Source organism: Drosophila teissieri, chromosome 2R, assembly GCF_016746235.2.
Source record: "Drosophila teissieri strain GT53w chromosome 2R, Prin_Dtei_1.1, whole genome shotgun sequence".
Taxonomy (NCBI): domain Eukaryota; kingdom Metazoa; phylum Arthropoda; class Insecta; order Diptera; family Drosophilidae; genus Drosophila; species Drosophila teissieri.
The window spans coordinates 2,319,296-2,334,328 of NC_053030.1; the positions used below are offsets into that span (position 1 = coordinate 2,319,296).

Sequence of the window (15,033 nt, forward strand, 5' to 3'; positions counted from 1 at the left end):
CCGCCCAAAATTGCCACGCCCACACTTTTGAGAAATGTTTTGATATTTTTTCATTGTCTTTTTAGTATTGTAAATTTCTATCGATCAGCAGAAAAACTTGTTGCCACGCCCATCCTAACGCCCACAAACCGCCAAAAACTGCCACGCCCATACTTTTGAAAAATGTTGTGAAATTTTTTCACATTTTTGTTCGTCTTGTAAATTTAACTCTATATACCAAAAATCTTTTTGCCACGCCCACTCTAACGCCCACAAACCGCCAAAAACGGTCAGTGTTGGAATTTCTCTTCGCACTTTCACCAGCTGAGCAACGGGTATCAGATAGTCGGGGAACCCGACTATAGCGTTCTATCTTGTTTTCATTTTATTTTATGTCTTATTTAACATCGCGTAATTGTACTTGTATATACCGAATTGGCGTACGTGTTTACGTTTCGTTGTGGAAATATTTTCGCACGCTTACGTTAGCGTTGCGTTTGCGTGATTGTTTTTGCACGGTTACGTTGCGATTCGTTCGTTCTTGCGTTGCGTTACGTTGTCTATATGCCCGCCGTTTGTATGCCTATACCGTTTGTATGAAATACCGCTTGTATATTCACACCGTTTGTATATTCATACCGCTTGCAGACAAATACATATATATTCGTATCAACACAGTGATAGATACAACGCTTTGCATCTACGTACATATGTTTCAATCGTAACTAAGTTCCGTTATTCTTTGCCAACGCGTTCACTACTGTCTGTCTTTGCTCATGATCATCCCACTTCTGAACTGTAAGGAGGAATGGCTTTAGGTGAGGCAATGAGATTGAGCAAATATAAGTTTATTAAATGAAATTAGATATATGAAATATTAAATGAATTAAATATGATCACGCGTACAGACGCTGCGCGACGGCTTGCTCTTCGACGACGACTGAGCGAACACACATTAGCGTGGCCATCTGTTCTCCCGGTTACCACCGTACTTGACAGGTAAGGTTGCCATATGCTTACAATATAGAAAGAAAAGATTCTGATTCTGATGAGGATTTTGATGAAGGTGCAAAAATAGAGCTAGAAGTTGAAGAAGAATTAATATATTTGTAAATAAAATTTTAAATTAAAAAATTATTTTTTCTTGGGTGTGAACGGATCCGGTTATGCAAAATACTGAAGCACATGAGAACTAGTCAATTGACAAAACATGCCTTGAAGAACTAATCCAAAACAATATTTTTGATTTTCGTCTTTTCTTTGAATTTACAAAACGAATAAAGTTAAAAACAAGAGAGAACGCTATAGTCGAGTTTCCCGACTATTTGATACCCGTTACTCATCTAGTGAAAGTGCGAAGGAGTCTTCAGCACTGACAGTTTTTGGCGGTTTGTGGGCGCTAGAGTGGGCGTGGCAAAAAGTTATTTGGCAAATCGATAGAAATTCACAAGACTAATACAAAAATGAAAAAATATCAAAACATTTTTCAAAAGTGTGGGCGTGGCAGTTTTGGGCGGTTTGTGGGCGTGGCAACATGGATCGACAAACTTGCGCTGCGTCTATGTCTCTGGAGTCAGTATGCTTAATCTCAACTTTCTACCTTTTGTAGTTTTTGAGATCTCGACGTTCATACGGACAGACAGACGGACGGACAGACGGACATGGCCAGATCGACTCGGCTATTGATCCTGATCAAGAATATATATACTTTATATGGTCGGAAACGCTTCCTTCTGCCTGTTACATACTTTTCAAAGAATCTAGTATACTCTTTTACTCTACGAGTAACGGGTATAAAAAAAACATCCTGTTCGAATTAATAGTGGTTGGGGCTCGAATATATATTTATTAGTTCACACCGAGAGTTTAATAAAAAAAGAACACAGTTGGTTTTTTATGTATTATTAAGCGTTTTTATGAATTCCAATAAAGGAAGAACTAGAGCCTTTGGATTATCACTAGGATGGATAATGGACTTCGAAGTTAAAGTGGGCTTAGCAGAGCTATCGCAATTGATAGCGTACTCAGTACTGAACTAACTCATGGAGTCATGTTTGCGTTTATATAGGCAGATTGGGATAGCTTAAGAGCGAAGTTTAAGAAAATAACGTTATAAACGTCTATTCTCCCGTGAAGAGAGAACCTCTCGAAAAATAGGATTAACTGGAGAATCCTAAGACGATTGCGTGGGCGGGAGTTTTTGTTATTTCAGTTGGCTCGCCAAGTGATCGAATGTTTAGGGGACGTTGGCGCGCCACAGAGTCTAGACATTGACACAGGATGTGCGTAAGTAACAGCTAAGCTTAATCGAAGGCCTCTCGATCTTTGATTACATTTTGTACTTAGACATTAATGTGTGTGTGCGATTGTACTTAGACCTAAACATCGGATGCCCCTCCCTCGGCCCTAGTCCTTACCCAGGACATGGGCACTAATACGCGGACGTAACAACGCCATTTAAACATGTTTCACAAATCTTATCAACTGCATTAACGTTATCAATAAGTTTGAAGTCTCCAAACAAATTATTTTTCTTAATATATAGCAATTTTCCGTTACTAATGTGACGTAATCTCATGCCATAATCGATAGTAAATTCAAGAATACCTTTTAGCAACAATAGATCCATTTTTGAATATCTTCACACCGTTATTGCCAGCCTCTTGGAACCGCTTGACAGATATTACATTTTTTTGCAACTTCCTGGCAATTTGTTCATGCGTTTTTGGATTTTCATTGTTGAGTTCAACAATTCCACGCTAAACTCGCCATGTTTGGCAACTGCCATTTTTATCCAGGTCGATGCAATCCATGAAAAGTTTCTCCTCATTTACGAGATGGTCGGAAGCAGCAGAATCTAAACAAAATTTACTTTACCTTCGCCAGTTTTAGGATTATTATAATCAAGACGATTTAAAATAAACGCGAAGCTAGCTTGGGTTGTTGCTGTGTTTGCTTGCTTCTTATTTCTTTATTTTTATCATTTATAATTCTTTTAAACGCATTTTTACACCCGTTACGCGTAGAGTAAAAGGGTATACTAGATTCGTTGAAAAGTAAGTAACTGGGAGAAGGAAGAGTTTCCGACCATATAAAGTATATATATTCTTGATCAGGATCAATAGCCTAGTCGATCTGGCCATGTCCGTCTGTCCGTCCGTCCGTATGAACGTCGAGATCTCAGGAACTATAAAAGCTAGAAAGCTAGAGATTCAGCATGAAAACTCCAGAGACATAGAAGCAGCGCAAGTTTGTCGATTCATGTTGCCACGCCCACTCTAACGCCCACAAACCGCCCAAAGCTGCCACGCCCACACTTTGGAAAAAAGTTTTGATATTTTTTTCATTTTTGTATTAGTCTTGTAAATTTCTATCGATTTCCCAAAAACCTTTTTGCAACGCCCACTCTAACGCCCACAAACTGCCAAAAACTGTCAGTGTTAAAGAAAGTGTTAAAGCGAAGGAGAGTCGCTCTTTAAATAGCTGAGTAAAGAGTATGAGATAGTCGGGGAACTCGACTATAGCGTTCTCTCTTGTTAATATGACATTTGATACTAAATTTCCCTTTTCCCTTAAATGGTTTACAAACTACGCTGTTACTGTTTTTAAAAGATTTGTACTCATGTTTGTTGTTATTATATTCCACAGCATTCATCACTCTTCTACTTGTGTCCCTGCTATCGTTTTTAATTTTTATCTCGTGAACGAGCAATCTGTTCTTTAAGAAAGCTAAACAAAGATGTTCCTCAGCTAGGGTCTCAATCGCGGTTTCTGTGAGTTTCTTGCTGCAACTTACGCAATCGATTACATACATAATTGCAATGCATATGCTTGTCCTTCGTCGTTTATCAATGCCGTATGCGATTGCAGCGCTGGGCCCCCGCCGCCCGTATTGGCACACGCCAATTTATTCCTCAAAAGAATCCGAGTCGACCGTTTGATTTATCGTCAAATAAGATCAAACATAAAACGCAAGTGCCATGGAAGTATTGAAAGCGACGACGTCTATATAGGTATACCCTGCTAAAACGCTAATGCGCAGCTCCTGCTTTAACTAAATATATATCTTGCGTCGGGGTCAGACATTATGAACCTACAATTTCAGTTGCTTTTATGTCTGATTTTCATTTCTTCTATTAAATTGTAAATTACTTCCGCATCCTCTTTTGTTGAACGACCATTTTTTTGGTCTATTACTTACTGTTTGCTCAAAGGTGTTGCAAACTTACTACATTGCCTGTAATTCTTTATACACTAGAAAATATTCCCGGCGACGAGCATCCGCATCCTTTTTGGGCAGGTCCTTCTAGTCGCCCTTTTTTTCATGACAATTACAATTTACATATAAATAAAAATTAAATTACATAGGCGGCTGATTTAATACCTCAACTATGCAAATTTATATTCTTTATTCTGAAATATATTGGCGAAATTTGAATAAAAAAAATTATAGTTTTCTGTTTTTCGCAAAATTTGTTTAGGCTGGGCATGACACAGGCTTCAAAGTGGAACATAAATTGTATGGTTTTAAATTCAAAGTAGTAAAAGTTATGTCAAAATTGTTGCTTACGTTTCCTAACACTACACGAAAAAATTGACATAGAACGCCCACAAACCGCCCAAAGCTGTCACGCCGACACTTTTGAAAAATGTTTTGATATGTTGACATTTCTCCTTCGCACTTTCACTAGATGAGTAACGGGTATCAGATAGTCGGAGAACTCGAATATAGCGTTCTTTTTTCTTTTATTTTGGTCTACCTTTTCAACATTTATACCCCAATATTTTTTTTTTATGACTTGACTGTTGAGGCAAAATTCATGAATAAATAAAAAATAGTTAATCCGTGAAACTGGATATGAAAATCTGCATTTGCTTATAACTATAATTTAAACTAATAAATTTCTCCAATACAATCTATGGACACATTGAACTGCTGGGATAGCTACCTTGCTCGTTACTCTTGTGTTCGTTATTTGCCACGAGTCAAGGCTAATAATGATTTAAAGTGTTTTCCAGACCCAAAGAAAATTGTCACTTTTGATTTGTTTGTCATTGATAGGGGGAAAACTATGCATTTAATTTTCCTGGCGAATCCTTATTGTTTGGTTTCCAGAGCCCTTGAAAGTTTCTCACTTGCGGACCTTGCATTCTCTTTGACCCGAAGATTTCATGTGAAGCGGTTATTATTTTCACCTAAAATGCGTTGCCCTGCTTCCCCAAGGATCTCCGCAAACACACAATCGGTTAACTGGCAGGATATTTATGAGCCTTTGGCGTGTTCCGACTTTGCCGAGGGCGGTGTTGTACATTTAACGTTATTGCCTCGGTCTTCGGCCAGTCGATTCGCTTCACCACCTCCAGACGTATTGCGTCTTGTATTTATGTATTCGTCTATAAATCCTCGTCTTTGAAGCACTCAAACAATCGGCCGGACTCACACATTTGCGCTTTATGTCACACCGTAAATTTATAATTTTTGGCTGCGTCGCAAATGCATTGCAACGCAACTCGCTGGCATCACATACAAATACGTAAGAAGCGAAATCGCGAGAACTTGGTGACACCTCCACAAAAGACTTCTTGAACTGCCTTTAACTCGAATTCCATTGCCTTAGTATGTCCAGGAATAAATCTCGAAAATAAGGAATTATTCTGTATCACACACCTCTTAGTTTCAAAATATGCTAAGGGAGCAAACACTCGCGCACATCATTAAAAAAAACAGAAGAAAAATCGCAGTGCTCCTAACTGCATTTCAAACTTAGGGTTGGTGTCGCCCCGGTTCTGGGCTGTCGAGTTCCATGAATTATGATTTTTGATTGAGATTGAGTTATTGCTATTCAATTTATTATAAATGCGCTGGCCATGAAAGGTGCCAGTCCCTGCGCTCTTTTGCACATGGAAGGCGTCGCCTGCTCAGGACATTGAACTATGAGTTCTTGGCGTGGCCGAATTTCTGCCATGTTCGACTCTCCCACGCGTCACACCCTCCAACGGATGTGTGTGTGCCGTTTTCGACACTTTTGCTAAATTTATTGCCGATTAATTTTACATTTTTTGTTCATATTTTCCTCTTTGTTGCAATATTTGCGACGGAGAGGGGATTTGGGACAGGAAAGGGTTCCTGGTGTCGCAGCAGTCTTTGATTCCCATTTTAAAATGAATTTTATGGCAACCTAGGAAATTTCAGCTCGTCTGAACATAAACCGAATTGCGAAGACTGTAATAATAATAAGACAATGATCGAAGTTAAGTATAGGAACATCTTTAATCAGCATCAGCCAGGGTTTGGTATAAACTTGTTAAAATCGCTGGTTAGCTGATTTTAAAATTTGCCAATACTAGCACACAATACATATCTTCTAAATTTCTATCGATTTGCTAAAAAACCTTTTGCCACACCCACAAACTGCCAAAAACTGTCAGTGTTGAAGTCTCTCATTCGCACTTGCACTAGCTGAGTAATGGGTATCAGATAGTCAGGGAACTCGACTATAGCGTTCTCTCTTGTTTTTTGATTTATCATATCTGTGCGATCTAAGCAAAGTAGGCATAGCATCAAATCACTTCCGGACATCCCAGCCCAATTTGGCCCGAAAATCCATAACACAATGCATATGCAACCCATCAGCTATAGTAGCTATTGGAGCGCGGCAACATAAATCACAAAATGGGATCCAAATGGCTGGGACACTTTGTGTACGCGCTAGCCATGAGTAACTGGTAATTAAGAGAAATATATTAGTCTAGCAGCTGATTTAATTATTTAACGATGAAGTCCAAGTCGCGGGCGACAAAGGAGGTCCACCGGCCCGACCCGAACAGCAGCCGGAAACACCTCCTCAAAACACATCACAGTCACAAAAAAGCATCACTGTCCGGGAGGGAGAAATTTTCTAGCCGCAGTGAGCCCGGCAGTGAGCTCGGCAGAGGGGCGAAATTCTGTAATTGCACCAGTGCGCATAATTCATATCAAATGACCATTTTAAAATCCTTTTATTTCGGTGCGTCGCCCATCGCTTCCATATCTTTCTGCTCGTTTTGCACTCAAACAACTGTTTAGCCCTCTATCATGTTCAAATTAAAACAAAAATGAGAAAAAAGACTACTACTACAGAGTGTCTCGACTATTAGATACCGGTGGTTGCAAAGGCAAAACACCTTAAATACATGTAGGGCTATTTATCTTCTATGAACTGGCGGCTTAGACCATGCTTTGCTCTTTATGCAGTACTATATTTATATCATAGGTTACAAACTTTAAATGTATTCTACGCGAATAGCTTAAATAGCAGGCTACAGCGAATTTATATATTTTTAGCAATTTATGGAATAAAGGGTAGTTCGATTTAAAACGCAAACAACTGTTTTTGATAAACTTTTTTCAGTGCACCGCAGCACCCCAAAATATTTGAAATAATAATTCTTCGAGATAAATTACCCAAAAACAGGTGTGTCGGTGTATATGTGTGCTTCTCTAAATTACCCTGATGTTCCTGCTCCTGGTGCTCCTCCCCGGGTGCCCCTCACTCCGCTGCCTTCTCCACGCGAGACAATGACACAGAGCCACCACTACGACTTCAGCAGCATATCACTCTGCCCTCCTTTCATCCTGCCGGCCGTGTACCCTTCTGTGCTGTTTCCATTCGGGCTACTTTAGCCCGAACCCAACCCAGTGCAAAAGTCCAATCCCATTTCGCAAACTCGTTCGCTGGCAGTCGGTCAGTCGATGGCGAATGGGCTTAAGTGTTCGGCTGACCCGCTCTGGTTCGTCCTGCGTTTGGCATTTAGCATCAGGAAATTATGCTGACGCTGCCAACTGGCCACGGCATGGGGAAGGCATGGGAATCGTGCGACCACTGAGATTGGACCGGACAATCAGCGGCGTCTGCAGATGTGCTTGCCCATGTCCACTTCCATATCCGTGTCCACGTCCCTTGTATCTGTCCCATCTTTGGCGTCCCTGACTCCCGCACCTCAGTCCAACGCCTGCGCCTTCTCCTCGCTCCTGTGGTGTCCTCATTAAACTTGAACACACAGGACCACTCTAATGAGTTCCATATGCTGTCGACCATTTCGGTAGCGGGGCATCCTAGTCGGCTACCAGTTGAAAGCCTAATACGAGTAGCCAGCATAAGGATATTCCCGTACGACGCGTTCGCAGTGCTGTCTGACACATCTGGGTGCATGCTATGGCATATTTTAAAAAGCAATGAAACGCACGTGGATTCCGTGAAGTAACGCTGTTCGATTTTGGGAACATTTAAGTTAGCTGTCGTTAAGTACCTATCTTACTATATTGAATTACCTTACAACCTTGAAGAAGAATGTTTTACTCTCACCTTTAAGTTGTTTGATTTGTTCGGTTCAATTGAGGACCTAGACATTCTCTGAGTGCAGACAGAACGAGTGCGCGATACTCGCACAAAAGTTTACACTCACGATGCCACAGCATCCAGAGGACGCTTTAGTTCCTGATAGGTGCATGCAGCCCCACCCAGTCACAAACCAGGCTGATGCAGCTGCCGGAGACTGGTCACAAACATCCCGGCCGTAAAACATTCGGGTGACGGCGGCACAAAAGGTCTGATGAGGACCGGAGGACGGACGGACGGCTGTTGCCTCATATGTGATTTACCCTTGCCTCGCCATGGCATGGGTTGCTTCTGGTCGGGCCGCAACTTTTGGAAGGGGTAAATGCGACTGCACCGACTCCACCACATGGTTCCTCACCCTTCACAGTGCGAGAACAAAAAGGCGCGAAAATCCATTCGCACATAAAATGCGCCACAGTGTGCATTATTTTAATGTCACTGATAAATCATTTTTATGTCGGTGCTAAATCACAAGATGGACGAGCAAAAGCTGTATTTCAAGGCAGGAACGTAGGATGGGTTCGGGTGTTACACATGCACCTGGGAAAAGGTGTGCTCCGGGTACGGCTTATGGGTTTTAGCTCCACTCCGCCGCTGCACTCGCATTCGTCCATTAAAATCCGCTCCAGTTTGTCCAAAACACGAGCAGGACTCCTGCTGCAAGGTCCGTTTATTTATTATTAATACAAAAAAGACCCCGAGGACGAATTGCAGTGCTCCTCCAGCTCCGGGACCTGCTCATTTTTCAGTTCCTGGACCCAAACTTGGAATACGCAAACAGCCCTTAGTGGCTGCCGCCTGCTCATATTTCGTTGTCCTAATCGGACGAGGCACGGCACTGCAAAAATTCATCTGTTTGCGGTCCAAATACGTGCCGTGGCCAGAAATAATGTGCACCGGAATTTGCTCGGACTTACGGGCGCACAACACGGTATTTGACTTAGGCCCAGTCCTGCGATTCCAGCGGCATTGCAACCAATAAACCAATAAAAGCATCATAGCGTCTTTTAGAAGTGAGAATATAAAAATGACTCAGCAGCAAAGAGAGGATTTTTATATGATTATTGTAAGCTAATTATTTTTTAAAAATGTGAACTTGTTCTTAAGTATATTTTCAGTAACAATGGAAACACAAGCAATTTATATATTAAATTCTTAACCCGTGATTATCACTTAGCGTGCACGCCAAAACCAACCCAATATTTATAAATTACTTGAAAACTTATTTATTAGAACATAAGGGCAATATAAGTTGATTATAATGAGGAAAAAGATAATACGAGTACAGAACAGAACAATGATAAACATTAAAAAAAAAATTAACCAAAAACTATTATTGCTTTTGGACCGATAATAATGTCGTCTTCTTGTCCAGGATTCGCCAAAATGCTTTCGCATAAGCCTTCTTATCCTTGGGTTGGCCGAGAGAGCGGTCGTGAAGTTTATCTCTAGGAAGGATCTGACCTCTCTCTGCTATTTATGCCGAACGAGTCCAGAAATTCCTGGGTGATCCTAGACGATGCAATTCGACAGGAGTTGGCAATGAAGGCAGTATCGCCGGCGTAGGTGGCCATAAGTGTGCCCGGTTTGTTGGAACATGACAGATCTGAAATCAATGGGGTACTTAATACGGGACCCAGGAGTCTTCCCTGAGGAACGATAGAGTCAACCATAACTCTACTAAAAAATATTCTCTCTAATATACATATACATATATGTAATGTAGCAAACTTATCGGTCGGTATGACTCGATAATGCTCTCCGGTTTTCGTGGCTTTGGTATCGTCGTTACCACAGCACGTTCCATTAAGAAAGCAAATACTGGATACGTAACACTGAGTGAGACAAGTGAACAAGTAACAGGATCTCTTTTTAGGCAAAGCCTGGGAATTCAATGGCAACGATAATGCATCCAAGTTGATTGTTTCTATAACATCTTCGGGGCTCGCTAGCGCAAATAGCTAAAAGCGTCTCTCGGGTTAGTCCGCAAAAGCTAAAGAAAGTACCCGATTTTTCTATGGGGATCTCGTCGTTGCAGATTCCGTGTAGATTTCGAAATTTTGAAATCATTTTACCGTCAAAAATTCTTAAAACGCGGAAACGTTCTAAAAAAAACAACTACCAAAGAGTAGGAGTCAGTAAAATCTGAATGCTTAGTATAAACTTTATACGGACAAACAAGCGGGCATCTATTATACTTTATTACTCAACGAGTAACGGGTATAACAAAAAAGAATGGCTTTAGTATAGTTACTAAATTTAAAATTCATATTCCTTTGGACATTTACAACATTTTATTTTGTAACTTTCGGGTCCATTTTCTCTGAATTCTTGTTTTAGGGACCATTTGCCAACAGCCTTAAAGATTATAAAAAATCTAATATAAAAACACTATAAGCTTGACAGCTTAAATTTTTGCCAAATGCTGTCATTGATTCACCTGTCAGAATTTGTCAATAATCTGAGTTGTCCCGGAATCTACATATATCTAAATCGTTTTGGACTGGTTAACCACAACACATAAGTGCAGTAAGACAACTACTTCGAAATTAATTATCCTATGTAAGTATGAAACAATGATTAATATCAACTAAAGCTATTCTTACATCTGCAGACAAGATGTTCCGCACACTGTCCATTGAACCGATTAGAGTCGAGGAGCGCTCCAAGGATGAGGTCCGTGCTAATATGTTGGTGTTTGCCGTCACCTGCGCCTTTATTCGGTTTTTTCCGATAATCCTGAGGAAATTATCGTAGTCAAGGTTAAGGATGTTAAGGAGATAAATCAGATAAAAAATATTAAAATATAAGCTAACACCAAATTGTTATAGCAGAATTAAAAACAAGAAAAGAGCAATAACAAATAACAATAGCAAAACAAGTATTGATATCCAAAACATCGAAAACATTTTTCAAAATTGTGGATGCTCGGTTGTGAGCTTTAATCGTTCCTGAAAACTTGACGTTCATAAGGACAGACGTCCATGTCTACTTAATAATGTTATATATATATATATAAATATACATACATTTTGCTATATACTCCTGCCCAGAATTATACGACACGCCAAAAATATTAGTTTCGACCCTCGTAAGTCGATGGCGATTTGATTTCTGCGGCGATTTGATTTCAAATAATTTTTTTTATATTTCACTTATTAATTTAATTAATTTGTTAGGACTCTGCGTCCGATGAGGAAAAGGAAAGAATAAAAGCCTACGACGATGCTGGCTTTAATGTAAGCGAAATATCGCGAAAAATTGGCCAAACACGTTGTGTTATCAATAAATTTTTGGAAAATCCGGATGAATGCAGTGTGAAGTGTAGGTCTGGACTACGATATACGTCGGATTATTGTGAAAGCTAGCAATTCGTTTAAATGCTCCGCACTTGCGACAAGTTGCAGTAAGCCTTTGTCACGAATGACCATTTGCGGAATGACTATTTGCAATCATCGGAGTGCATTGTGAGAGGAGTCTTAAAAAAGGCTCCGGTCTTAAAACCGCGCCACAAAACTGCAATTTGTTGAAAATAACTTGGAGAGAAGCTGGGCCTCGGTAGGCAATTTTGACTATATTTTCATTTTACATCTACCCGTTACTCATAGAGTAAAACGACGAATCTAGTTGTTTTCATTTAGATAATTTTTTCTGAAGAAAAAAAATGTAATCTGCACGGCCTAGATGGATTTTGACACGATTGGAGGGATCTACGAAAGGATCCACTTATGTTTCCTAAGCGGAGTTTCGGTGGCGGAATCGCAATGGTTTAGGGAGCGTTCACTTCTTCTGGACCGCTTGATTTGGCTTTCACAAGCTCCCGAATGAATAGTTCAGAGTATATAAAAGTATTGAAGAAGCGTCTTCTGCCATTTTGGGAGCAAAATGGGGAAACAAATCGTTTTTATGCAAGATAATGCTTCGATACACCGGTGCAGAGAGACCCAGCGCTTCATAAATGACCACAGAATACGTGTTTCCGAACCTAAACCCAATAGAGAACATCTGGGGTATCTTAGCATGGCGAGTTTACGCAAATAACACAAAATTTGAGAGCGTCCAAAGCCTTAAATCGCAAATTTTGGCACAATAGTCCCTTTTAGACCAAAATGTACTTAAAAAACAAGAGAGAACGCTATAGTCGAGTTCCCCGACTATCTGATACCCGTTACTCAGCTAGTGGAAGTGCGAAGTGGAGAGTCTTCAGCACTGACAATTTTTGGCGGTTTGTGGGCGTTAGTGTGGGCGTGGCAAAAAGTTTTTTGGCAAATCGATAGAAATTTAGAAGACTAATACAAAAATGAAAAAATATCAAAACATTTTGCAAAAGTGTGGGCGTGGCAGCTTTGGGCGGTTTATTGGCGTTAGAGTGGGCGTGGCAAAAAGTTTTTTGGCAAATCGATAGAAATTTACAAGACTAATACAAAAATGAAAAAATATCAAAACATTTTTTAAAAGAGTGGGCGTGGCAGTTTTGGGCGGTTTGTGGGCGTTAGAGTGGGCGTGGCAACATGAATCGACAAACTTGCGCTGCGTCTATGTCTCTGGAGTCTGTACGCTTAGTCTCAACTTTCTACCTTTTGTAGTTCCTGAGATCTCGACGTTCATACGGACAGACAGACGGACGGACATGGCCAGATCGACTGGGCTATTGATCCTGATCAAGAATATATATACTTTATATGGTCGGAAACGCCTGTTACATACTTTTCAACGAATCTAGTATACCCTTTTACTCTACGAGTAACGGGTATAATTAATAAATTCAATGCCTAAGAGGCTTTTCGAGGTTGCAAAGGCTCTAGGTGACCCGATTAATTATTAAAAATTGTTTAATAGTTATTATACCCGTTACTCGTAGAGTAAAAGGTTTTGATATTTTTTCATTTTTGTATAAGTCTTATAAATTTCTATCGATTTGCCAAAAAACTTTTTGCCACGCCCACTCTAGCGCCCACAAACTGCCAAAAACTGTCAGTGCTGAAGACTCCTTCGCACTTTCGCTAGCTGAGTAACGGGTATCAGATAGTCGGGGAACTCGACTATAGCGTTTTCTATTGTTTATACCCGTTACTCGTAGAGTAAAAGGGTATACTAGATTTGTTGAAAAGTATGTAACAGGCAGAAGGAAGCGTTTCCGACCATATAAAGTATATATATTCTTGATCAGGATCAGTAGCCGAGTCGATCTGGCCATGTCCGTCTGTCCGTCCGTCCGTCCGTCTGTCCGTCCGTCTGTCCGTCTGTCCGTATGAACGTCGAGATCTCAGGAACTACAAAAGCTAGAAAGTTGAGATTAAACATACGGACTCCAGAGACATAGACGCAGCGCAAGTTTGTTGATTCATGTTGCCACGCCCACTCTAACGCCCTCAAACCGCCTAAAACTGCCACGCCCACACTTTTGAAAAATGTTTCGATATTTATTCATTTTTGTATAAGTCTTATAAATTTCTATCGATTTGCCAAAAAACTTTTTGCCACGCCCATTCTAGCGCCCACAAACCGCCAAAAACTGTTAGTGCTGAAGACTCCTTCGCACTTTCACTAGCTGAGTAACGGGTATCAGATAGTCGGGGAATTCGACTATAGCGTTCTCTCTTGTTTTTATTTGGAAATATACAGCTGCCCGTGGAATCGCCTAAATCGTTGTCTGCCTAACTTTCTTATCAGTAGAAGGATAATTAAAACGGTTAATGGTAAAACACACCTCTCGCGTGCACCAACATCAACTACCAATTCATTTAAGTTAATTTAAATAATTTGAAAAGGCTCTTCGACATTAACTACCATTTAAGGGAAACTTAAGGTCCTGACTTTGGTGTTGCCCATTGGCGTCGACACCTTCTCTTCGCAGCCTTGACGAGGGGAATATAAATCAGACAAACAAACCCCATTAGCATATTATCAGCATCAAATTGTGACATTTCCCGTCATCTTAACTTCAAGTGAGAAATCTGTCACGTTGCATTAAGTCGTCTGGCGTGGTAGCCCCCAAAAGCCGCAAGGATGATACCGGGCAAGGAGTTGAACTAGAGTGGGCAAGCCGGAAGCCTGGAGCAATTCCCGGCTCACATAATTATGCGTGTAAACAAGCTGATGATGGTGCGCTGACGTGTGACGATGGCGGTGACTGGCAAAGTCACATTGCCCAAAAGGGTTAAGTGCTGTTTCCCCGTCCTTCTCATCCAGCCACCCTCGTTCGAAGCATTCAACTCAACTAGGGGAAAACAAATTGCCGAAATTCCACAAGGCCTTCAGCTAGTTTAGTGGCCCAGCTTCAAGGCTGCTGATTTATTCGCGTTGTGCTGACAACAATTAGAAAAGTTACCGCAGGATGTGCGCTCACAACACCCGAGAAGATGTGTCCTCTCCTGTCAGGACCAATTTCTCACCCGATCCCTGCTCACAGTTCTGGCCCGTTGGAGCTGTGTTTTAATTTGACGAAAGACTGACGACATCTCATTAATATTCATTTCCTTCTAGGCGCTTCTGGGATTTGCGGCCATATATTCTGTTTATGCCGGAGTTAACTCATTGCCTGCGTCTTGTTGCTGACTCGTGTAGAGCCGCCCCACAGATGGGTATGTCGGCGGTTGCTGTTGGGATAGCTTGATGTCCTGATTCTAATGAGGCGTTAAATGTTCATTTTTACGTTGAGCTATGAAGGGGTGAA

The 15,033-nt window shown here is 40.9% G+C and overlaps 1 protein-coding gene across 1 annotated transcript; it reads left to right on the forward strand.

Annotated features, from left to right (window-relative positions):
• Positions 1-10,782: 10,782 nt before the first annotated feature.
• On the forward strand, positions 10,783-11,397 carry LOC122614598. Its single transcript, XM_043789203.1, has 2 exons — positions 10,783-10,919; positions 10,972-11,397. Exon 2 carries the CDS (start codon positions 10,977-10,979, stop codon positions 11,112-11,114), a length of 138 nt encoding a protein of 45 aa, XP_043645138.1. The 5' UTR covers positions 10,783-10,919; positions 10,972-10,976; the 3' UTR covers positions 11,115-11,397.
• Positions 11,398-15,033: the final 3,636 nt, after the last annotated feature.

What these genes read in the sequence shown, in the direction of transcription:
- LOC122614598 (XM_043789203.1), top strand. Translation starts at nt 10,977, where the DNA reads ATGTTCCGCACACTGTCCATTGAACCGATTAGAGTCGAGGAGCGCTCC.